At 44.9% G+C, this 26825-nt stretch overlaps 1 protein-coding gene across 1 annotated transcript in view; it reads right to left on the bottom strand.

The window, feature by feature from the left end:
- Positions 1–26825, bottom strand: part of LOC141116966 (NACHT, LRR and PYD domains-containing protein 3-like) — a 93296-nt gene that overhangs the window by 22521 nt on the left and 43950 nt on the right. Inside the window, exon 7 of the mRNA XM_073609500.1 lies at positions 16335–18039. Coding sequence (XP_073465601.1) covers positions 16335–18039 — 1705 coding nt within the window. The remainder of the gene's footprint in view (positions 1–16334; positions 18040–26825) is intronic.

Here is a 26825-nt window from a genome sequence, read left to right as displayed (position 1 = left end):
CGATGCCTGAGCCTCCATCGTAATTGAGTGAGCTCTCCCTCCATCCCCTGTCTGTGAGTGTCGTGTCCCTCCCTGAGTACAATATTGTAAGGGGGGACACAGCACACAGCATTCCCTCGTACATCAGAGCCCCTTAACTCAGGGTTCCCAGAGCTCCCCTTACATTAGAGTTCCCCTTTAAATTTCAGAGCCACAGAGGTCCCCATACTGTGCAAGTTGGAATTTTGTGGACTCAGATATAAGCAGGGCTCTGCAGACTCTGATATAAGGGGGGCTCTGTGGATTCTAATGTAAGGAGACCCTGCAGACTCTGATGTAAGGGAGAACTCTGCCAACTCGGATGTAAGAGGGCTCTGCAGACTCTGATGTAAGAGGGCTCTGCAGACTCTGATGTAAGAGGGCTCTCCAGACTTTGATGTAAGTGAGAACTCTGAAAAAGCCAATGTAAGGAGGGCTCTGTGGACTCTGATGTAAGGGAGGCTCTTTAGACTCTCATGTAGGGCAGGACTTTGCTGACTCTAAAGTAAGGGAGGCTCTTTAGACTCTGATGTAAGGGAAAATTCTGCAAACTCTGATGTAAGGGGGCTCTGTCAACTCTGATGTAAGGGGGCTCTGTGGATTCTGATGTAAGGAGACTCTGCAGACTCTGATGTAAGGGGGCTCTCCAGACTTTGATGTAAGGGAGAACTCTGAAAAAGCCAATGTAAGGAGGGCTCTGTGGGAGCTCAGACCCCCTCCATCAGTGAAGACCCCCTCAGTGCAGACCCCTCTCCATCAGTACAGACCACCCCCCTTTATCAGTGCAGACCCCCCTCAATGCAGACTCCACCTCCATCAGTGCAGACCCCCCTCAGTGCAGACCCTCCTTTCCCCTCCCATGGCACCCCCCCAGAACATGTCCATTTGCATTACATTAAACTACAGACCTCAGAACAGCACGGGATAGGCACAGCGTTTTTTTCCCTTGGATTCCCTCCTCCCTCTCACACAGCGTAGCGGACTGAAGCTGCCTCCCCCTCCTGTGTAGATGTAAACAGAGAGGAGGAGGAGGCGGCTTCGGTCCGCTCCGCTGTGGGAGTCAGCTGGCAAGACGCGAGACGTTAGTGTAGGGGTGAGGACAGTGTGCTGCCCACAGGTGTTACCCCTCTGGCAGGTGTTACCCAGTGCCGCCCGCAACCCCCACCCCCCCTAGTGATGCCACTGCACATGCATATGTACAGGCACTCTTGTATTTGCCACTGATGCGGATGCCAAGTAGCATGTATAAGTGCAACAGCTGCACTAGTTGGTTGTTGTATGATCTGCAGCTCTTCCTGTGTTCCTACGTCTGTTCCTGTTCTTGATTCATGTGATTGACCGGACTTGTCCTGACTTCGCTTGAATGCTACCTGCCCTGACCTCAGCCTGTCTTTGGATTCTGCTTGTCTCTGGCTCACCTGCCTGCTCCAGTGTTGATGACTTTTTTTTACTCTGACCATTCTCCTACCTGCTGTCCATGCTTGTACCTGACCTTCTGTTGCTGATCTGGTTTGTCTGACTACACATCCTGTTACCTGTCTGCTCAGCTCTATACTCCATTTACCTGGTTCTTGCTGGTTCTTGCTGGTCATCCATCTACAATGTGTTACATGTCTTCCCTCCACCTGTGACCAACAGGGCATCAGACCTGCTTCCTGATTGGCCAAAGCGCCGGGCAACCCTATTGGATGTCCAGCGCTTAGGAAGAGGAGCAGAGGAGACACGCGCTGGAGCGGAGGTCGCCGCCCCTCTGAGAGGAGCTGCTGCACGGGGGGGGGGGTTACGGGTGGGTGCTGCCAGAGCCGCAAACCCCGCGAGTTGGGGGGGGTGGTTGGTGGGCACAGTGGCTGCATTTGATGGGCTCAGTGGCTGCATATACTGGGCACAAGTGGCTGCATTTGATGGGCAAGTGGCTGCATTTGATGGGCACAGTGGCTGCATTTGATGGGCACAGTGGCTGCATATACTGGGCACAAGTGGCTGCATTTGATGGGCACAAGTGGTTGCATTTGATGGGCACAAACGGCTGCATTTGATGGGCACAGTGGCTGCATATGATGGGCACAGTGGCTGCATATGATGGGCACAATGGCTGCATATACTGGGCACAAGTAGCTGCATATGATTGGCACAATGGCTGCATATGATGGGCACAATGGCTGCATATGATGGGCACAGTGAGGCTGCAATTGATGGGGGGGTTTCAGTATTTTTCAGCTTGTTTGTGCCCCCCCCCCCCAAAAAATTTTGAGCACCAGCCGCCACTGTCCATAGGGCAAGGCAGGAAGAAATCCAGACAATCCCCCTTCCCCTGTCCTCTCCCCTGTGGGCATAGATAAAGAGGCAGAACTTGAAGAGGGTTAGGCAATGGATTCCACATCTGAGTCTAAATCTGAAGAAATCCAGGTTTAAAGGATATTAGTCCATTCCCTGGCAGAAATGGTTTGGGATGATTTCAAGTTACCAGATGCTGAATCTGCTGTTATTCATCTCTGGGGTCATTATGTCTACTACAGCCTTATAATGCATTTCCCTTGCATCCTCTCTTAGAAGAGATGTTGCATGCAGAATGGGATCATTTATACAGGGTGTTTGTGCATCCAAAGAAGTTTGCCCAACTTTATCCATTGGAGGAAATAGAGACAAAGAAATGGAGCATGCTCTCAGCAGATGCAACAGTCTCTTATCTTTATAAAAATTTGACCTGCCAGGTGGATGAAATTCAGGTTTTCAAAGATCCAGTTGATAAAAGATTGGAGACACTGTTTAAAGCATCTTTCTGGTTCTGCTATTCAGCGGGCAGTGGCAGTTATTGGGGACTGTCAGAATCTTAAGGGCTGCATTAAGCAGCTGGTTAAAAATAACTCTTCAGGTATTGAGGGTGACCCCCTGGAGGGGTTAACAGAATTAGTTCTGGCTATTTGTTTTCCAGTGGATGCCTTGAAAGACTCCATTCAGCAAATTTTTCATTTTGGTCTTTTGTCCATTCAAATGTGTAATATTCTGTGGTTAAAGAACTGGTCTGCAGAATTGCCTTACAAAAGTTGGCAGGTTTTCTGTTTCGTGGAGGTTTGTTTGGAATGGACCTGGGCAAATATGTGCCCCCTTGCCCCTTGTTGTGGGGGCTCTTTCTCAAAGTGGGGGTATTTCTATAAGTGGGAGCACTTCTGACTCTGCACTCATCATCTGAATGTCTTATCAGAAAATTTATTTTGTCCTTCCACATGTATGTCTTGCTAAAACAACTACACCCAAAAACTGAAACCCTGCTATTTGCTTTTGCTTAACCATCTGTAGACCCATCCACATTGCAATGCTTTAATTTTCTCCCTGGTCTTACCCAAACTTATGGCCTGTTAACTTTTAGTGCCCTCTCGCTAGTCTGTTTCTGAAGTGAGAATATTGCTCTGTTTATCTAACTAACTTTTATTACCTCCTGATTAGATCATTTGGAATGCACCCACCCCCATCCCTACAAGTATAAATCTAAGCATCTTTTGGGAAAGGCACACTTGCCAAGGGGGCACACTTGTTGTGGGGGCTCTTCCTCAAAGTGGGGTATTTCTATAAGTGGGAGCACTTCTGACTCTGCACTTCAGCGAATGCACAAAGCGAATGAACACAAGAAAATACTCTGAAAAATACCACCCAGACTACAGGTGACGTTGTTTACACCTTCAGCTCTTTCTCCCCTTTTAAAATGCAATGTCTACCACTCCTTCTGACAGCTGTGTCCTCTATCCTTAAACTAACTCTCCTGCACACCTCTTTTCCACCCCACACCTTATATACATCACCCTCACTTCTGTCCTCTTCTTATTACTGCACCCACCAACTCCTGCTGATTCTAAATCCACATGCACAAAAAGACTCCAGGACACTAGGGCATGTCCATTCATATAAATCCCACTCCCATATTACCACCCTCACCCTTCTGCTTCTCCTAGCCTCTGGTGATGTATCCCCAAACCCTGGGCCTCCGTCATTTAACTTTACTCAAAACACCTATTACCCTACGCCCTCTGGCTGCAGCCACAATGCACACAATCTCGTTCCCATTTCTCTTCTTCCCATGACCAGACTCCCTTTCTCTTGCGCCCTTTGGAACAAACTCACCTCTCTTCATGATCTCTTTATCGCTAACTCATTTATTCTACTCGCCATTACCAAAACCTGACTTCATAAATCCGACACTGCGTCTTATGCTGCCCTATCCCACGATGGTCTTCTTTGGACTCACTCCACCAGACCCAGTGAATGCAAAGGAAGGGGTTTTGGAATTCTTTTAGCCCCACATAGCACCTTTCAGGTACTTCACCCACCTCCCTCTCTGTCACTCTCCTCATTTGAGGAACACTGCATTCGTGTTTTCTCCACAGTTTCTCTAAGGATAGCTGTGATCTACTGGCCCCCTGGACCAGTATCAACCTTTCTTGATGACTTCTCTGCCTGGCTACCCTACTTTCTCTCTTCTGAAATCCTCTCTATAATTCCCGGGACTTCAACATCCCTACTAATACTAACACTCCTGATACTTCCAAACTTCTCAGTCTAACCTCCTCCTTTGACTGGAAGCAATAGATACATGCTTCTACCCACTGAAGGATATACCCTTGACATTGTTTTCTCAAACCTATGCACTCCGTGCAACCTCTCCAACTATCCTTACCCTCTCTCTGATCACTACCTTAATAGTTTCATTCTCTCCCTCTCCTCCACCCCCTCTCCCTCCAACCGCCTAACAGTTACCCGTAGAAACCTACGCCATCTCAACCCTTCTCTACTCTGCTACCGACCACCTCTATGTCAAAAACGCACCCCTGTCCTGCACCGACCTAGCCACTTTTGTCTACAACACTTCACTTCTAGCTTCACTGGACACACTGCCCCCCCTCACTACACACAGAATCAGGCCCCATGCCCTTCAACCTTGGCAGACAGATGACACTAGAAGTCTGAAAAAACACAGCCGTGCTCTTGAGCACCTGTGGCGTAAGACGAAGTCTCAGAAAGATTTCAATCAGTATAAATCTGCCCTCCAAAAATACAACTCCTGCCTCCTCACTGCCAAGCAGACCTATTTTATCTCCCTCATTAACACCTTATCATCCCGTCCCTGTCCACTCTTCTCTACCTTCAACTCTCTACTTCGTCCTCCACTGTCTCCACCCACCAACTCACTTACTGCCCAGGAGATCGCCAATCACTTCAAACAGAAGATTGATACAATTCGCAAGGAGATCTCTGTTCAGATACCCTCCATGCTTTACACTTCATGCCCAAGGGTACAATCATTACTTCCCTCTTTCAACCCCACCACTGTAGACGAAGTTGCTAAACTACTTGCTAACGTCCATCTTACCACCTGCCCTCTGGATCCTGTTCCCTCGCAAATGCTACGTTCACCCTCTGGCTCTATTCTACACTCTGTAACCCACATCTTCAATCTCTCCCTCTTTTCTGGCATCTTCCCCAACTCTCTAAAACATGCACTTGTCAGCTTGCCATACTTAAAAAGCCCTCACTGGACCCATCCAATCTTAACAAACTACGCCCCATCTCCTTGCTCCCCTTTTTATCCAAACTCCTTGAACGTCTGGTCTACAACCGACTGAGCGACCACCTTGCTGATAATAGCGTTCTTGATCCCCTTAAGTCTGGATTTTGTCCTCAACACTCCACAGAAATTGCTCTCCTAAAACAAACAAACAATCTACTAATGGCCAAAACCAATGGACACTATTCTGTACTCCTACTCCTGGCCCTCTCTGCTGCCTTTGATATGGTTGACCACCCTCTCCTCCTAAAAAAAACTCCACACCTTTGGTCTCCATGACTGTACTCTTTGCTGGTTCTCTTCCTACTTATCCAACCACACCTTTAGCGTTACTTTTCTACTTCCTCCTCTCCACTTCCTTTCTCTGTTGGGGTCCCCCAAGGTTCTGTTCTTGGAATTCTCCTATTTTCAATCTACACCTACTCCCTGGGTCAGCTGATAGCCTCCCATGGCTTCCAATACCACCTCTACGCTGAGGATACCCAAATCTATTTCTCTACCTTTCAGCTCACTCCTTCAGTCTGCTCACGTATCGCTAATATTCTTTCAGAGATATCAGTCTGGATGTCACACCACTTCCTCAACCTTAACCTATCCAAAACAGAACTTATCATTTTTCCTCCCCCAAGTGCCTCTACCCCTGAACTCTCTGTCAAAATCGATGGCACAACTATAAGCCCATCCCTGCACACCAGGGTCCTAGGTGTAATCCTGGACTCTGAACTCTCCTTTAAGCCCCACATCCAATCACTGTCCAAATATTGCCGCCTCAACCTCCACAACATCTCCAAAATATTTTGTTTTTTAAAACACATGCACTGGGGACATTATTTAATATAGCAGAGGGGATTGTAGCAATGTCATAGCAGTATGGTAGCATCAGGAGGGGAGGGCTGGGAAATGGACAGAGCTGACAGGCAGGGAGGGGGGAGAGGACAGGGGAGAGCAGAGAGCAGGGCTGCAGATGAGGGAGGCACATAAACTGACCATGATGTCAGGGCTCAGCAGCCATGATAAACTGTGGTCAGTTTACAGGGGGAGGGCATAACCAGGCAGGATCAGCCAGGTATTTCAGGTGATACGGGGGGCCAAGTTACACAGCATAAGCACCCTGCTCTATAACATGCTTTAAGGGTACAGGATCGTTGTTTTTTTAGGGTAACAAACACTTTAAATGTAAATGGGGATACAGATGATATTATTACCCAAATATGTGAAAAGACTTATCACTGGGTGGTAGGTTGAGTCAGATGAGGAACTGAGAGACTAGCTCCCCATCAGGTCTCCTTTACTTTTGACTGTGGGTGGATTCAAAGGCCGCTGTTGAACTGAATAGTGGCTATGGATCCACCCACTTCCATGTGCTGTCAAGGAAAAGTAAAGTGGACCTGATGGGGAACTAGTCTAAGTTCCCCATCAGGCTTCATCCACCCCAGTACAAAACTCCTGTGCCATTCAGTGTAGAGTGGCTAGGGAGGAAAGGAGGGAGTGCGCGAGTGAGTGCACTGAGAAAGGAGCGTCCAGTGTGGACATTCCTTCCTCAGTGCAGATACAGACAGATTAATGTCCCTGTCTGTGACAGGGACAGGAATCAGGCTCAAGCACTGAGACATTCAGTGATGCACCCAAATGGGATTCTAAAGGGTGTCTACAAATTTCTTTATGAATTTCCCCATGAGTGTTCTTATGTGCATCAGCTGATTATAATGGACACAGACACTCCCATCCAGGAACCAGTCTTTCAAGACTATAGTGGAACATACAGCTTTTTCAGAACAAAAACAGGTAGTTAAAATCCCTGCAATTGTTTTTTTCTAAACAAAAGTGGAGTTACTCTTTAAACCCTGCTAATGGCCATGCATAATGGGCCTAATCAGTTGGATTTTGAGGCCACCTTTATGCACAACTATTACAAAATATATATGTGAGTGAAATACTTTTTTTTTTGGATTAAATATGCATCTTAATACACTAGGTCAGTGCACCCTTTCTTTTGTGCTTCTCTTCTTACTACAGCCGTGGATTAACCTACCCTTGTAGGAACAGTGAGACTAATTAGTGAGACTTCAGTAACCAAAACTGCAGTGTTTATCCTCATGACACAACACAGGAAGCACCTCCATGGTTAACAGAGGACAGAATTAAAATTAGACTTGAGAAACTTAACATTAATAAATCACTGGGACCAGATGGCTTGCATCCGAGGGTACTTAGGGAACTCAGTCAAGTGATTGCCAGACCGTTGTTCCTAATTTTCACAGACAATCTACTGACTGGAATGGTACCAGCTGATTGGAGAAAAGCCAATGTAGCACCAATATTTAAAAAGGGCCCAAAAACATCCCTGTGAATTACAGACCAGTTAGCCTAACATCAATAGTATGTAAACTCTTGGGGGGGATGATAAGGGACTATATACAAGATTTTAGTAATAAGAACGGTATCATTAGCAGTAATCAGCATGGATTCATGAAGAATCGTTCTTGCCAAACCAATCTATTAACCTTCTATGAGGAGGTGAGCTGCCATCTAGATAAAGGAAGGCCCGTAGACGTGGTGTATCTGGATTTTGCAAAAGCATTTGACCCAGTTCCCCATAAATGTTTACTGTACAAAATAAGGTCCGTTGGCATGGACCATAGGGTGAGTACATGGATTGAAAACTGGCTACAAGGGCGAGTTCAGAGGGTGGTGATAAATGGGGAGTACTCAGAATGGTCAGGGGTGGGTAGTGGGGTTCCCCAGGGTTCTGTGCTGGGACCAATCCTATTAAATTTGTTCATAAACGATCTGGAGGATGGGATAAACAGTTAAATCTCTGTATTTGCAGACGATACTAAGCTAAGCAGGACAATAACTTCTCCGCAGGATGTGGAAACCTTGCAAAAAGACCTGAACAAATTAATGGGGTGGGCGACTACATGGCAAATGAGGTTCAATGTAGAAAAATGTAAAATAATGCATTTGGGTGTCAAAAATATGAATGCAATCTATACGCTGGGGGGAGAACCTCTGGGGGAATCTAGGATGGAAAAAGACCTGGGGGTCCTAGTAGATCATAGGCTCAGCAATGGCATGCAATGCCAAGCTGCTGCTAACAAAGAAAGAATATTGGCATTAAAAAGGGGATCAACTCCAGAGATAAAATGATAATTCTCCCGCTCTACAAGGCTCTGGTCCGGCCGCACCTGGAGTATGCTGTCCAGTTCTGGGCACCAGTCCTCAGGAAGGATGTACTGGAAATGGAGCGAGTACAAAGAAGGGCAACAAAGCTAATAAAGGGTCTGGAGGATCTTAGTTATGAGGAAAGGTTGTGATCACTGAACTTATTCTCTCTGGAGAAGAGACGCTTGAGAGGGGATATGATTTCAATATACAAATACCGTACTGGTAACCCCACAATAGGAATAAAACTTTTTCGCAGAAGAGAGTTTAACAAGACTCGTGGCCACTCATTAAAATTAGAATAAAAGAGGTTCAACATACAGGAATATACAATGTAATACTGACACCTAATCACACACATAGGTTGGACTTGATGGACTTGTGTCTTTTTTCAACCTCACCTACTATGTAATTAGGATCTTATTTATAAACAAATGAATCTGACATTTGCCAAACATCCACAGCAGAGTGAATCTTCCAGATGCATATGTTTTAAATGACATTGAGCCCCCAATGACGTCAGCGTGATGAAATGTCTAGGGTGGAGACCAGCTATTGCAGTCATCCACCCTAAAAGCACTGAAGGTGGATTTTTAAACCGATAATGTGTAATTTATCTTCTTTTACAATTTTGAGTGTTATTTTGTATTAATAAATATCACAGTGAGCACTACATCAGCCTTTATGATATGGATTATATAGGTTTGACACATTATTAGTGACTTTTTTATTGAGAAATATTGAATAAGTATAGCGCAGGACATTTAGATTTTATTTTTGGGTGGTTTTTCACTGTTTGATGCTTGCAGCTCTCTATATGAAACTGGTGTGCAGAATTAGTGTACATAATGTATGATGTATGCAAAACTTATTTCTATTAAGCAAATGGAGGGGAAAACTGTGCTTGGCACCCAATTGAAAACAAACTTGAATGTGAGAAACAGCTGCACTCAGATACACCAAATACAAATGTGAAAATTACTGCAAATCAAAACTGTTGCGCTGTCATATTGACATAACAGAATTTAAATATACAGTATAAATAAAGTGCTTGTTATGTTAACACAATTAAATGAACAAATGATCATCGCTTGTGTTGTAAACACAATAAATAAACAATAAATTAACAAACACCGCTGTGACAGAAGTGCATAAATAAATAGTCCTTAAAGTGATATTAAAGTCTTGTCTTTTTTCATTTAAAAATAACAAACATGTTATACTTACCTGCTCTGTGTAATGGTTTTTCACAGAGAAGCCCCGATCCTCCTTTTCTGAGGTCCCCTGCCGGCACTCCTGGCCCTTCTCTTCTGCCGAGTGCCCCTACAGCAAGCAGCTTGCTATGGGAGCACCAGAGCCGAGTCACAGCTTCCTGTGTCCATTCAGACATGGAGCTGTGGCTCAGGCCCACCCCCTCTCTCATCCTCATTGGCTCACTGACTTTGAAATCAGCAGGCGCCAGTGGCATAGTACAGTATATTGGTATATATCAATATATTGAATTTATTTTGTAGAGTGTGTATATGTATATACATTATATTGTCAAAAGTATTGTGACGCCTGCCTTTACATGCACACGAACTTTAATGCATCCCAGTCTTAGTCCGTAGGGTTCAATATTGAGTTGGCCCACCCTTTGCAACTATAACAGCTTCAACTCTTCTGGGAAGGCCGTCCACAAGGTTTAGGAGTGTGTCTATGGGAATGTTTGACCATTTTTCAAGAAGCGCATTTGTGAGGTCAGACACTGATGTTGGACGAGAAGGCTTGACTCCCAGTCTCCACTCTAATCCATCCCAAAGGTATTCTATCGGGTTGAGGTCAGGTCTCTGTGCAGGCCAGTCAAGTTCCTCCACCCCCAAACTTGCTCATCCATGTCTTTATGGACCTTGCTTTGTGCACTGGTGCGCAGTCATGTTGGAACAAGAAGGGGCCATCCCCAAACTGTTCCCACAAAGTTGGGAGCAGGAAATTGTCCAAAATGCCTTGGTATGCATGCTGATGCCTTAAGAGTTCCCTTCACTGGAACTAAGGGGCCAAGCCCAACCCCTGAAAAACAACCCCACACCATAATCCCCCCTCCACCAAATGATTTGGACCAGTGCACAAAGCAAGGTCCATAAAGACATGTATGAGCGAGTTTGGGGGTGGAGGAACTTGACTGGTCCTGACCCCAACCCGATAGAACACCTTTGGTATGGAATAAAGTGGAGACTGCGAGCCAGGCCTTCTCATTCAAAGTCAGTGCCTGACCTCACAAGTGCTCTTCTGGAAGAATGGTCAAACATTCCCATAGACACAGTTCTAAACCTTGTGGACAGCCTTCTCAGAAGAGTTGAAGCTGTTAAAGCTGTTATGAGAGTTAATATACTTTTTAATTTTTGTAATAAACTGTTATGGGTTTTTATTTTTGTCTGTATTTATCTGTGTGGCACACTCAAAGTCTCATTCCATCCATACCCTCACACTGTTTTGGGTTGAGGGGTTTTGTACTTGGAACATCCTTGGATTCCCTGCCTCTTTTTTCTCTTATCCCTTGTTCTTGGATGTGAACTATAAAGATTTTGAAATCAGTTTTGTTTTGAAATAATCTTGTTTGAAATTCAGTAAACCCGAACCTATTGGTGCTTGTCAAAGATGACAAGTGCAGGCACCGCCAAGTTCTTACCAATCAGTAATGTCACCAGTCCCATTCACTTACTGTACATTTCACTTACTTGGCCAGGATTCCCTGGCCATGTAAGCAAAGGTTTGGGTGGTGGCAGTGGTGTATTTAGATTTTGTGCTGCCCTAGGCCTGACTAAACTTGTGCACCCCCTAATTTAAATATGACCCACCCCTTTCTTTCAAGGCCATGCCCCTTCATGTTTAGGACCCGCCCTATCTGTAAACCACACCCCTTCATTTTGGGCTCCACCTTGATGGCGCTATATAATTACCTAAAATAAATAATAAAAAAGTACAGTGACAGTGCATATTTTTAGCACTGATCACTGTATTAGTGTCACGGTTCCCAAAAAAGTGACACCTAGTGTCCGATTTTGTCCGCCGCAATGGCGCAGTCCCACCATGTACATGAAAGAGTAAAGACCGGGCATCCATAGTGAAAATCCATAGTGTAGGAAGAACGTTGTAGCTCGGGTACGAGCAGTTTTATATGTGAGTAACAGCTACTTGTAATGCATTTTTAATCTAATAAAATGGATTTACACTATGGGCGCCCGTGCCCGATCTTTACTCTTTCAACATGTACATGGATTGGAGAAGTAAATATGAGGCTGACCCGATCTCCAGTCTTTCACAAGGTGTAGATATTTTATTGTTCCGGTGAGTGAGGACACATAGGAGGGGAGCGCAGTGTGTGACACCTGGAGCACTGGAATAATGCATACAGAGGCACTGAGCACTTTCATATCACAGCTTATGATATGGTTGTAAACCCTCAAGGTTTTTCACCTTAATGCATTTTATGCATTAAGGTGAAAAACCTCCTGTCATACAGCAGCCCACCCAGAGCCCCAGTTTTACTTGCCTGAACCTTATCTTTCTCGTGCCGGGGAGGAGCACACCAGCTCTAGCTGGTGTCTCGTGTCGTGATTGGATAGATTGATAGCAGCGCAGCCATTGGCTCCCACTGCTGTCAATCAAAGATGAGGGGGGCGGGGCCGAGTCCTGCAGTCTGTGTCAATGGATGCAGCAGCAGAACACAGGAGTGCGCTCGCAAGAGTGCCCTGAGGGAGAGTGCTTCTCCGACGGGGCACTCGAGAAGAGGAGGAGCCAGGAGTACTGCTGAGAGACCCCAGAAAAGGAGGATTGGGGCCACTCTGTGCAAAACCAACTGCACATAGGTGGTAAGTATAATAGGTTTGTTTAAAAAAAAAATGTACCTTTAGTTAGCCTTTAATGTAATGCATATTAAGCACTTTATATTTGATTGATCCAATTTATCCTAAGATAGAAAGCAGTTGTAAACTAAATGCAACTGCTCTTGTTGAGCACAGAATTAAGAGACATGGTGCTTTCTATCATCAAAGAGATAGCTTCTGTCCCTGCCTGTTACCTAGCAGACCCATGTGGCATTTAGTTGCAGCTTTTGTCCAAGTCTGACAAGCAGCAGGTCTGCACCACCAGGGACATTGCATGTGTTTGCTGGGGACAGACCTATGCAGCATGGATTGGAGCCATTGAAGGTGCTCTTAAAACCCTTCTCAGCTCTGTGCTAGCTACGCAGGTATGACTGAAAGGAGGTGGGCAGAGACAGGAGCCAACAACTATATTGTTCAAACTTCTCCTTGTCTACATGCCACACATGCTTGACAAGTGGCAGTAAAATGTGCACTGGACCTAACACACTTACATTATTTAGGAGGATGCACGGTGCACCAGTGCTTACTTGCTGGGCGGGCGGGCTGGGAGTTCCCCTCATCTTCTTTCCCATCCAGTCGACAGAGCCCGGGCCAGAAGGATGCTGCGGAGGAAGGTAGGCAGAGCATTAGGCTCCGCCTCCGGTAGTTGTACAGACTCTGAGTGCGGCCAGTCTGGACAGTCACCAGTCGCTTTATGGCATGTCAACGGCCGCGCCAGTCCCTGCCCCCCCCCCCTCGCACAGTCTGCCCCATGCAATGATGAAACTGGCTCCATACAGTGTAGCGGCTACAAAAAAGCCGCCGCCCCCCGTGGACTATTTTGCAGTTGGACATGGGAGGAGGGGGGAGATTTTTTTATCGTGTGTGTGGGGGTGGGGGCTTTTTTGCCACCCCCCGCAAAGTGCCGCCCTAGGCCTGGGCCTTGTTGGCCTAGGCTAAGATACAGCGCTGGCTGGTGGTGACACCACTGGCAATGTCCATTTTTGGTCAGTGATGTTACTACATCCTCACCCTCGTGTATAGGTGCTGCATGAGTGGAAAAGACGGTGTATCAATTGTTTTTGTGATCGAGGCAGGATTTACAATGCTGGAATTAGAGGGATTTTTATTTTCTTCATCAAGAACTTCTACTGTGTACCCCTTACTAATTCACATGGGGGTAGATATTTAGGGGCCCTTTATCTTAAAGAGGGCTTCAATCTTCAAATAAATCACTTCTGCACCCCATAACTTCCAAACCAGGGTCTTGAGGAAGAGATTCTTATCCACATTGACATGGGAGCCTTCCCATATTAAGGGAATGTGGCCTAGTCTGGTTCAGGAGAGGGGGCAGAGAGGCTGCCTTTCCCCTTTTCTGGGATGCCAAGTTGCATGCTTTGATTAAGAGTTTATTATGGATTTAAGGGGTATCCCATGGCATTGTTTTTTCTCAGGGTTCCCCTTTAAAATCCATACCAAATCCAAAGGCATGGATGGAGGGAATGCTGCTGCAGATGGTGAGGGGATTTAGGAGGATACCCCTGAAGTTCCATCCTTGGCTTTACCCTTCTCACAATGGCCCTATGACCCTCAACTACCCCTGAATAGAGTATGGTAAACCTCTGAAACCCCATGTATGATTTCCCTATGTGTCACTATATCCTGCAGATTTGGTGGTGGATGCAATAAGAGAGTGATGTGGAAATGAGCATGTAGTAAGTAAGGAACAAGGTGTGGGGATTTTTTGTTGCTGACTTGTCTCAGATGGGTGCTCCTGCTTCCACGTTCTGAGGTACAGAAATATGCGCATCCTCATCTGTAGTACCTAAATGGTTGGTATTATTCTTAGACCATTATGGTACTGTTGGTAGTAAATAAATCATAAAATGCCTACACTTTCCTCCTCCTGGCTGACACCCAAGGACAGTCTGAATATCTGAGGAGAAACACTTGCACATGACCCAGATATTCCTCCTGCAACAAATCAGAAATTGTATGAGTAACCACTTCCCATCCCAGCCATCGACAAATGACGTCCGCAGGAGGAATCTCCCATCCTGGGCGGGCGTCATATGACGTCCTCGGCTTCCCGGCCGTCTAGGGGGCGTGCGCGCCCGCCGCGTCACTCAGGAGCTGATGCTCAGGCCCAGGGGCCGCAATGTCCGCCGGCCACCTGCGACTGCCCGATTACGGAGTAGGACCGTGGATCTGTGTGTGTAAACACACAGATCCACCTCCTGTCAGGTGAGAGGAGACCGATGGTGTGTTCCCAGTACAGAGGAACACCGATTGGTCTCCTCCCCTTGTGAGTCCCCTCCCCCTACAGTTAGAATCACTCCCTAGGTAACACATTTTAACCCCATGATTGCCTCCTAGTGTTAACCCCTTCCTGCCAGTGACATTTATACAGTAATCAGTGCATTTTTATAGCACTGATCGCTGTATAAATGTGAATGGTCCCAAAATAGTGTCAAAAGTGTCCGATATGTCCGCCGCAATGTCACAGTCATGATAAAAATCACAGATCACCGCCATTACTAGTAAAAAAAAAATAAAATAATAAAAATGCCATTAATCTATCCCCTATTTTGTAGACGCTATAACTTTTGCGCAAACCAATCAATATATGCTTATTGTGATTTTTTTTTTTTTAACCAAAAATATCTAGAAGAATACATATCGGCCTAAACTGAGGAAAGAAATTGTTTTAAAAAAAAAAAATGGGATATTTATTATAGCAAAAAGTAAAAAATATTGTGTTTTTTTCAAACTTGTCACTCTTCTCTTGTTTATAGCACAAGACATAAAAACCGCAGAGGTGATCAAATACCACCAAAAGAAAGCTCTATTTGTGGGGGGAAAAATGATAAAAATCATTCATTTGGGTGCAGTGTTGCAATGTTGACCGCGCAATTGTCATTCAAAGTGTTACAGCGCTGAAAACTGAAGATTGGCCTGGGCAGGAAGGGGGTAAAAATGCCCTGTATTGAAGTGGTTAAATAATTCCACTGACTGCATAGCTATTTTGCAGAGCTATGACAGGATTTAAGGCTCTAGCAACAGAAAATCAAGTTAAAGTTACCTTCTAAAGCATACAAACTCTGGAATATTAAGCCCTAACACAAAACCCCTTCCCCTTTTTTCACCTAGTAGAAAGAATATATACATGTTAAATAGTAAAAACAAAAAACCCCATAAATAAACAAAAACCCTATAAAATAGAACAGTGGAGTTGAGGATGCAGCAGCTGAACAGTGACTACAGTTGACTACAGATAGTCCTTAAAAAGACTGTTGGGCCTCTACACTGTGATCTCAGGGAGGTGGGGGAATACAGAGGAAGGCTGAAGTTTAGGTTTAATTACATCTTCTTCATTGACTAAAATGCAATTTAATTAGATTTTGATGAAACAAAGTAAAAATTTTAGCCACTAGTACAGGCAACTTTTTTGAGGGATGGGCTGCTTTTTCTGGCAAAAGCCCCACTACAACATCCTTGTAGCTCTGTAGGGTCAGACCTGAGACCCCACAGACATTGGGCCAATCCTGTAACTGCTATCTGACAGACATCCCATAGATCGGATTCTACTGCTCACTCATTCTGTGCAGCAATTCAATGTTTTCACTTAAATACATATAAAGCACACTTATAATAGAAAATAAGTAATCCGATAATCAGTAATTTATCTGGAGGAGTTGTTGAAAATTCCAATTTTAACAGAAATGTTATTATTTAAAGTTGATCAGTACCTTAAACTCCTGATGGTGTGTGGATCCAGTAGAAGTTTTCTCAATCCTTCATTTCGAATATTACATGAATGTAGATTTACTTCTGTCTCTCCGCAGGATTGAAGGATAAAAGACAGCACAGAGCAGTCCAGAGGGCTGAGGGGGAAACCAGAAAAGTCAACTCTTTTTAATCCAATACATTGTGACACCAGAGCCTCATTCCTGCTCTCATGGAGACAGTAGAATACACTAAGAAGATCTCTGTCACCTCTTATAAATTTGTCAGATCTTCGGTCTGTGATTTTCTCCTTGATCCAGGTGATGACATGTCTGGCAGCCTGAATAGACAATTCTCCCACATGAGATTTTAACATGGATCTAGTAGAAGAGTCTGAGAGACCGCAGAGGAAACGGAGGAATATCTCAGCACGGCCGTCTTTGTAAGATTCAGCCTTATCAAGTGTTTCCTGTAATCTGTCAGCATTATAGTTAATAAAATGGACTAAAGCAGCAAAAAACTCCTGAAGAGTGAGGTGTAAGAAGGTGTAATCCACATCAGGAGGCTGACCAGATTCCATCATGAAAGATGAAAAGAGATGTTTATCCTTTCTCAAACTGAATGACTCCAGATTACGCTCCTTAAATACAGTCATGTGATTCGTGACTCCATGTTCTGCCATCCACCCAATAGATGTCAGTAGTTCCCAGTCAGTGTGACCACCATCTTTATTTTGGCTGTGATTGGCCAGAATGTTGGAGACAAAAGTCACAAAGAGTTGTGTCACTGTTTTGGGTAATGATGTCATCAGCTGATCAGTGATTGTTGGTTGGGCTCTGAAGCACATTGATAACACTGTACAGATGATCCAGCAGTATGATGGGATATAACAGAAAGTGTACAACGTGTCATTGTCCTTCACATAATTAAAGGCCTTTTCAGACAATTCCTCATTTCCAATTACATTTTTAAAGAAGATCAGTCTGTCTCCATGGAGAAATCCCATGATCTCCGCTATTCTCTGGAAAACACGGGTATCATCAACCGATGCCAGTCTGGTTGGGCGGCTGGTTATCAGTACAGAGCAACCCTTAAGAAGACTTTGCCTCACCAAACTGACCACAATCTCACCAGAATTAGTCCTGTAAGCAAACAGGCTACTTGATCCGAAATTAATTTTGTGAATACTTTCATCTAATCCATCAAATATAAACAGAAGTCTCTCTGGATCGTGTAAAATATTTCCAATTTGACTCTTCAGATGTGGATATTGATAATAAATCATCTCCTCCAAGCTGACCTCTCCCAGTCTATTAAGGTCCCAGAATTTGAAGAAGAAGACAAAAGCAAATCTCTGGTAGTGTTTTCTGGTCACCCAGTCATAGACAAACTTCTGCATCAGTGTGGTCTTCCCTATTCCTGGCACTCCGCTCACCATTACTGCATGTGGTACACATTGTGACTGGGGGTTCCATCGGAATAGCCTGTTGGGAGAAATGTGTTCCAGTCTAGTTTGTGTTTCCTTCAAGCATTCCTCATGTTGTACCCCAGTCTGTATTAGCTCATTCCGGGAACGCTGCCTGAACTGATTGGTGGAGACTACAATCAGGTTCACAAAACGCTCATTGATGAGGAATTTTTGTGGTTCCAGGGTAGTTCCTGGAGGTTTATGCTCCATTAGAGTCTCAGTCTTCTTCATCAGATGTTGTTTGTGCTTTTCCTGAAGATCTGGGAATATAATGGAAATATTTTATGACTCAGGTTATAGTAGAAATTAACAATGAAATGTTTAGTTCCAAGAAAAACTTTATGTCATATTCTGAGCATAGATCATTGGGAATGTACTACAAATAGATAATATTTTAACTCATTGATAAAAGAATTGTACTGTCAGGGAAGACAGGCTTTCCATGTAAACGCCCGGCGTGCACACATGCGTACTAGCACTTTTATGCCCCGTACACACGGTCGGATTTTCCGACGGAAAATGTGTGATAGGACCTTGCTGTCGGAAATTCCGACCGCGTGTGGGCTCCATCACACATTTTCCATCGGATTTTCCGACACACAAAGTTTGAGAGCAGGATATAAAATTTTCCGACAACAAAATCCGTTGTCGGAAATTCCGATCGTGTGTACACAAATCCGACGGACAAAGTGCCACGCATGCTCAGAATAAATAAAGAGATGAAAGCTATTGGCCACTGCCCCGTTTATAGTCCCGACGTACGTGTTTTACGTCACCGCGTTTAGAACGATCGGATTTTCCGACAACTTTGTGTGACCGTGTATATGCAAGACAAGTTTGAGCCAACATCCGTCGGAAAAAATCCTAGGATTTTGTTGTCGGAATGTCCGAACAAAGTCCGACCGTGTGTACGGGGCATAAGACACACACCTGTCACTAATACTGAAGTCAGGCGGGCTATTTAAACAGGGCTCCTACAGAGGTTCATTGCTGTTTGGTCTGCAGCTCCTGTGTTGTATTCTGTTTCCTGTGTGACCTCTGATTCTGATCCAGCTTGTTGTTACCTGTGATTGCCTGCTGCCTGTTCTGATCCCGACTTCCCATAGACTCTGATCCTGCCTGCTGATTCTGTCTGCTGATCTTCCGGTACTACTTGGCTTGTGACCTGACCTCTCTTCTGCCTACCGTCTATGCCTGATCTGCCTGATTATTACCGACCCGGCCTGTCTGACCCTGCTTCTCGCTCATCCAGCCTGCTACAGCTGCCAGCCCTGCAAGCCTGCATCTGGTACTGCTCTGTAGTTCATCCCAGCCTGCCACCAGTCAAGCATCGTGTCAGCTCATCTACTATCTGCCTGCTGATCACCGCTACTACACGGACTATTGAACTGTTTACAGGCACTCATACCCCACCGTGCTCCTGTGGCTGCTGTATCACTACCACGAGCCGGAGTTGTACGAGAGGCCTTCCTCTACACGTCAGGCTCACATCCCAGGTACGTAACATGTACAGACTTACCTAAAACTGAACTCCAGGAATTCAGACACTTTGACAAATGTGCAGGCGTACTATGAGATAAGTGAAATGAGGCACATGCCACCTGAGGACTTCTCTCTTTAATTTTGATTTGACAGTTTTATGGCACTCCCAGAGGATTACATTCTTGGGCTCTGAGAGGAGAGAAGCTGTGTTCTCACACACAGCATCTGTGCCCGTCCTTCGTTTCTGCTGCCCATTCACAGAAGCCTTTGCATTTTGTGAATGAGGCAGCAGATGGGAGGGGCAAGTACAGCAGCTGCTTGCAACTATGCAGCTAAAGGAGCTGAGACCAGAAGGTATAGTGTTAGTTAGTGTAGTGTTAGTTAGTGTATAGTTTCAAAACTCTAGTGATAGCTATCCTTCTGGAGAGGCACACAATTGTTAGATTTAAATTAGAGAAGTCCTCAGGTGGCATGCACCTTTTTGGACTTCTTATTACACATTTATCAAAGTGGCTCAATTCCTGGAGCTTAAATGAATACCCAAGTCAAGATTAGTTGTATTAATTAACTTATTGTAGTTAAAAATGTTTGTAATTGGCAAATCATTTCAAATTTTTCTTAACTACTTCAGCTCTGGAAGATTTACCCCCTTCATGACCAGGTCATTTTTTGCGATACTGCACTGCATTATTTTAACTGACAATTGCGCGGTCATGCAACGCTGTGCCCAAATAAAATATTTGTAATTTTTTTTCCACAAATAGCTTTCTTTTGGTGGTAATTGATCACCTCTGCTTTATTTTTATTTTTTGCGCTATAAACAACAACAGATGGACAATTTTGAAAAAACACACACACACATATATATATATATATATATATATATATATATATATATATTATTTTTTTTTTATGCTATAAAACATATCCAATAAAAAAAATTTAAAAATGTAATTTCTTCTTAAATTTAGGCCAATATATATTCTGTTACCTATTTTTGGTAAAAAAAAATCCCAATAAGCGTATATTGATTGGTTTGTGCAACCCTTATAGTGTCTTATCTAAACTACCCTTACAGTATCGCCGGGTCGGCTTAAGGCTTCATTTCACACCAGGCGGATCCGCTGCCACGCAGTCCGCCAGAGTCCGTCAGCTCAGCGGGAGATCTCTCTGGGGCTTGTCGAGCACCGCTGCTTGCTATGGAGAGATCGGACAAAAACGGACAGCATGTCCCTTTTCATCAGATCTCACCCGATCCGCCAGGGACGGATGTGAACGTAGGCCCATCCGTCTGATTTTAGCGGATCGGACCGGGTCGGATGTCAGCGGTGACACGTCTAACATGGAGCGCCCATTCAGGTCCACCGACAAAACTGACAGGCGGACCTGAATGGTCCAATAGTGTGAAAGGGGCCTAAAGGTTCTGGTACTGTCAAGCTGTTCTACAATCTAAACAAGGTAACTAGCTCCTGGCTGCTAGGTCTATGAGAGAGGCTTGTCCAGACATTCTACCGGTTGCTAGGTTTGTGTGAGAAACCTATCCGGGTATTCAAGATCTTCTAAAAGAAAGCTGTTTTGTCTTTTGGATTCAAGGAGTCTGTAAGTGATCTGCTAAAAAGGGTATCTGAAACCTCCCCTAACCCTCTCTCCTACTACTTTTCTCAAGTTCTCATTAAAGCACTGAAAAATACCTAAAGCGACTGGCACATAAATTCTGTTCAACTTCCCATTTGAGCCATGGACTCAGCCTTGGGGTGAATGTAAGCTCGCTCCCTGTATCTGGAGGTACTTTTCTATTCCCAGTAGACCCAGGGGGAGCTACACATGGATATTGGGGGTTATTTACTAAAGACAAATCCACTTTGCACTACAATTGCACTTGGAAGTGCAGTCGCTGTAGATTTGAGGGGGACATGCAAGGAAAATAAAAAACAGCATTTTTGCTTGTACATGATTGGATGATAAAATCAGCAGAGCTTCCCCTCATTTCTGATCTTCCCCTCAGATTTACAGCGACTGCACTTCCAAGTGCACTTGTAGTGCAAAGTGGATTTGCCTTTCGTAAATAACCCCCATTGAGTCTACTGAGGATACCGAGGACAGCATAAGTGTATTGGCATGTGATAATGCTGGGATTGACTCTCAATTGGACACCAATCCTACGGATGATGAGCCAGCGGTTACTTTCTCTCGCTATGGTCGAGCTATTAAACCAAAAATATGGAGGGACTTTGGGGTTTATTTACTAAAGGAAAATCCACTTTGCACTACAAGTGCACTTGGAAGTGCAGTCGCTGTAGATCTGAAGGGGACATGCAAGGAAAAAAAACAGCTTTTTTGCTTGCACACAATTAGATGATAAAATCAGCAGATCTTCCCCTCAGATCTAAAGCGCCTGCACTGCCAAGTGCACTTGTAGTGCAAAGTGGATTTGCCTTTAGTAAATCAACCCCTTTGTCTCATATTAACCTCCCTGGCGGTTAGGACTATGCCGGATTTTAGGTGCTGAAAGCGGTACAATTATTTTGCATAGAAATTTGGCGTTTTATATTGTAGGCCTGTAATTCTTAGGAATAACTCACGTAGCCTCCCTGGCGGTTTTCCCGAGTGTGGCTCGGGGTAAAAATTCAGCACCATTAGCGGTAACCCCGAGCCACACTCGGGATTACATCTCAGGATCCTGGTGCCTCCTTACTTACCTTGTCCCCGGGATCCTGCAATGTCCCCCGCAGTGTCCGAGGGCTCCGTCCTCCTCCGAAGCCTCTCTGTGCCAGGCTCCATTGCCTGCGAGCGTCGCGACGCACGGGGGCGGAGCCTGGCGGCAAATTCAAAATAATGTAAAAATCATAACACATACAGTACTGTAATCTTACAGATTACAGTACTGTATGAAATGATTTCACATCCCTTTTGTCCCCAGTGCTTTGGCCCATGCCCTGCATGCAGTTTTACATGATATACACTGTTCTTTCTGCCTGGAAACTGGTGATTGTCCATAGCAACCAAAAAGTGTCCCTTTACGTCAAAAGTGGCTTTAGACCAGCTAGAAAACAGCGATAGTAAATTAGAACACTTGTAGAATTGAGCGATAGTGAATCGTGGGGAAATTTATTTTATTACTATTTATTTTTATTTTTTTAAATTATTTATTTTTATTTATTATATTATAATTTATGTTTTTGTGTTTCAAACTTTATCATACCCGGGATATCTACTAGACTCTGGTTTGGACAGATTTAAGTGCGTTATTGTTAAGATTTACAGACCTACAATATAAAACGCCAAATTTCCATGCAAAATAATTGTACCGCTTTCAGCACCTAAAATCCGAAAGAATCATACCGCCAGGGAGGTTAAATCTGTCCAAACAAGAGTCTAGTAGATATCCAGGGTATGATACAGTTTGAAACACAAAATCATAAATTATAATATAATAAATAATTATAAAAAAATATAAAAAAGAATTATATAATAATAATAAAATAAATTTCCCCATGATTCCCTATCGCTCAATTCTGCAAGTGTTCTAATTTACTATCGCTGTTTTCTAGCTGGTCTAAAACCACTTTTGACGTAAAGGGACACTTTTTGGTTGCTATGGACAATCACCAGTTTCCAGGCAGAAAGAACAGTATATATCATATAAAACTGCATGCAGGGCATTGGACAAAGCACTGGGGACAAAAAGGATGTGAAATTATTTCATACAGTACTGGAATCTGTAAGATTCCAGTACTGTATGTATTATGATTTTTAAATTTTTTTGAATTTGCTACCAGGCTCCGCCCCCGTGCGTCGCGACGCTCGCAGGGAACGGAGCCCTGCACACAGAGGCTTCGGGCAGAGGACAGAGCCCACAGACACAGCATGGGGACAATCGCAGGATCCTGGGGACAAGGTAAGTATACTGCACCAGGATCCTGCAATGCAATCCTGAGTGTGGCTCGGGGTTACCGCTAATGGTGCTGAAATTTAACCTGGAGCCACACTCAGGAATACCGTCAGGGAGGCTACATGTTTCATACTGTGAAGGAATGTGATGTAAATAATAATAATAATCTGAAAATGTCTATTTTCTTATGTGTATACATATTTTTCTCCTTACTCATTATATAAGTATACAGGTTTGCTCTGTTCCTATATTTTCTCAAAATGGCGGGTACCCCCTACATCCCACACATCAGAAGAACGTGGAACTGAAGATAAAACCAAGGACAGCCAAACCTCGTTATGAAGATTCTCCATCTTCTTTTCTATCCTAACCAATGAGATGTACCTATTAGACTAACATAGCAATGACGTATTTGTGTGTATAAAACATTAGCACCGCCTTGAATAAATTAGAAGTGTAAGAAGTAACGGTGCTGAGCGTGTCTCAGAGTGTTTACTTTTATTTGCATGCATATCCACACTTTCCAATTAGAGACAGCAGCAGATAACCTTGGGCTCGATTGGAGCTCTTAATCATTTCCATAACAGCTGGTGCCGAAACCCGGGACCTCAGGCTACAGTCAAAGCCATACCGCGATAAGCATTCGGTCGTTAACTGATTGATGAGACGGGGTTTGCGCAGCCCTAACAGTACCGGTAAGTCTTATTTATATTCTTACCACTGTACGACTTTCTTATCTTTCGGTTGACGGCTGGATTCTGTCGGTATGCTGAGACTGTCTTAGAGGCAGGTATTTCCTCGCCTGAGGTTGTTTTAACGAACCTGCCAATGGGTTTCTGCTGTCTGTATTTGTTCACTGTCTGCCATTCTTTGAGCTACAAAACTCAGCAGTCTAAAAGTGCTACATGTGTGTTCTCATCTCCAGACGAGCTGTCGGCCTCTGGAGTGAGATGGGTTATTGTGGCAGTCGGTTATAGGACGGGTTACTCTTTGGTTTGTCAAATCTTTGAGGGTTATCTCAGCTGCTGGCTTTGCAGTCTGAAAGCGTTACAGATGTCTCACCCCCAGATGAGCTGTCGGCCTCTGGGAGTAACTGTAATGACGGCCTTTAACTGGGTTTAAGGGGAGTTGTCTGCCCCTGGGGTTATCTTAGCCTGCTGAAATTTTGCAGTTCGAAGAGTGGCAGGTGTAATGTCCTGTCGTGAGTGTATTTGTGGTTTACTGTTTGCTATACACGAGAGGGGTTGGGGTGGGGACTGGTTAAGGTCGGAGGGGGGGCTGCCCGGGGGATCTGTTGGGTCGCGGGCCATTGCTCCTCACTACCCCTGATGTGTTTGTTCTTATTCTGAGATTAACCTAGGAGCGCAGTCTTATGTGCCCCCACCCAAGGAATTTGTTGATAAAGAACACTGAGAAAGAATATTAACCCCTTGGTTGTACGTATTCTCCTCTCAAGCCGTTAGCCGAGAAACAGAGAGAGAAAAGAATGTTGAAAGAAGTGGCGAAAGTTATGTTGCTAAAGAAACAGGGAGAAAAATCCTGTGTGATAAAGAAAATTGGATAAAGGAAGTTAAGAAAGATGGCGATTGTATTATGTATGTGTATCACAGAGTTGATGATACAGTATGTGAAATTACCACGCTATGTTGGAACTTGAAACAAAAGGAGGGGAGGGACGGCACTGCCCTCCGTCTAACAACCACTCCTTTCTTACCACACAAGCACAACCCACTGTGACAACTCAGCCCGGCGGCCATCTTAGTGCACCCATGCCTTCACTTTCTACCCAGCCCAGTGCACTTCCTGCCGGCGGCCATCTTGGTACACCCAGTAAGCTTAAACAGCCTGTACCCAGCCCTCCCTGTTTTAAACCAGGATGGTTCATACCACACACCTGTCTTCCCCAATACGGAAGCATCACATTCCCAGGCCGGATATGTTAATGATGAAGAAGCGTCTGAGTGGGAAGCCCAACAGCAGGCAGCAAGGCCACCCACTGATTTAACCCTCAAGCCGGCTCCAGACTCACAATTCCGAGAGGATCTCAAACACATGCTGGCAACCGTAAAGAACAGTGCCCCTTGCCAGCCCCCGCCCCAACAACAGTCTCGGTTACCAGAAGGGGCACCAGTGATGTATGTCGCTTTTACTCCATCACAAGCAGCGGCCTTAGTGACAAGTCTGCCTGACCCAGAGAAGCAGCCAATTCCCTTCTACCACAGGATAGTGCAGATACAAGAAACTTACTCAGCTGCCTGGAGAGACTTGATCAGCTTATGCCAAATCAAAGCAGGACATGTCTTTTGGCCAGTTATGCAGACAGCCTTCAATGATGCCTGCCTGACAAGTGCCACTTCCTACACCTCAGGCGTGGAGTTCTGTGCACAACTCCACGACTGGGCAAAGGAGAAGTTGATGGATCAGACCACCACAATCCAAGATATTACCCAAGATAAAGGGGAGTCTGTGAAGAAGTATCATGCTAAACTCGTACAGGCCTTTGATGATCTGAGTTTCTCCCTCTATGAAAAGAGACACACACGTTTCCTGCGTGGGAATGGATGGGGTGCCCCGCTCCAGTCCACTTCCTGATTTGCTTGCCAGATTTGTGGTGTCCTCTACATGTCCCTTGAATCTACTAGGAGCTGATGTGTTGTCCAGACTACAGGCCTCAATCAGGACACGCCTGAAGGGGGGATGAAGTTACATACTCCCCTATCTTTAGAAGACTAATCTGCTTTGTGTTCTCTGCCTCTCCTGATGACACTTAATGAAGCAAAAACTTCAAGTTCAATACTGCGGAAAGTACTTGACAGAATCCCTGTGTGCCTATGGTCCACAGGACCGGAAGACAACGGTCACTTAAAGGTGCCACCAGTTTCAGTCAAGCTAAAAGAGGGCGCTTCATTGCCCCGGAAACCACAATAACCCCAAGAAGAGAACCCCTAAAGAAGAACCAGGTACCTGCTGTGGATGCCTTTGACTGCAAAATACCTCACAGAGGTGGACCTTACAAACGTTTTCTTCAGTGTCCACCCTCACCCCTCCTGCTGGTACCTTTTTGCATTCATCCACGGAAAGAAACGGCAACATACCTAAACAGTTGTGCCACAAGGGGCACAGAACTTTCCAAGCCAGTGTGCAAAAGCTATGGCTATCATCCTTGACACATGACAAGAGGAACGCCCGGAAGTGATTCTCTTCCAACATGTTGATGACCTTCTCCTTTGTGCAGCTGACTTACCCCCTGTTAAAGTCACCTCAGAAAGCCTGTTGTGCTATCTTGCCAACCAGGGCTGCAGAGCCTCAAAGCCCAAATTGCAGTGGTGCTCAACACCTGTCATTTTCCTTGGACTAATTTCCTAGTGCAGAGCATGGATTCCAGAAGCCTTCTTACTGATGCTCTGCAATCAGACCCTTCCAGATGTCTCCTGAAGAAATGTCTAAGTTTGAGGCCCTCAAGTGTGCCATCTCAGGCGCTAGGGCTCCCAGACTACGACAAAACGCTCAAGCTCTTTGTATCCGAACGTCTGGGACATGCTGCAGGTGTACTCACCCAATCATACGGCATCAGCCTACGCCCCGTAGGATATTATTCCTGTCGGCTGGATGCGGTAGCAAGAGGAGGCCTATTGTGTCTGTGAGCTGGCTTTGCTATACAAGCCTTGCTTG

This window comes from Aquarana catesbeiana, linkage group LG13, assembly GCF_042186555.1.
Source record: "Aquarana catesbeiana isolate 2022-GZ linkage group LG13, ASM4218655v1, whole genome shotgun sequence".
Taxonomy (NCBI): domain Eukaryota; kingdom Metazoa; phylum Chordata; class Amphibia; order Anura; family Ranidae; genus Aquarana; species Aquarana catesbeiana.
Note: the sequence above shows the minus strand (reverse complement) of the source record. Positions and strands in the feature narration are given on the sequence as shown.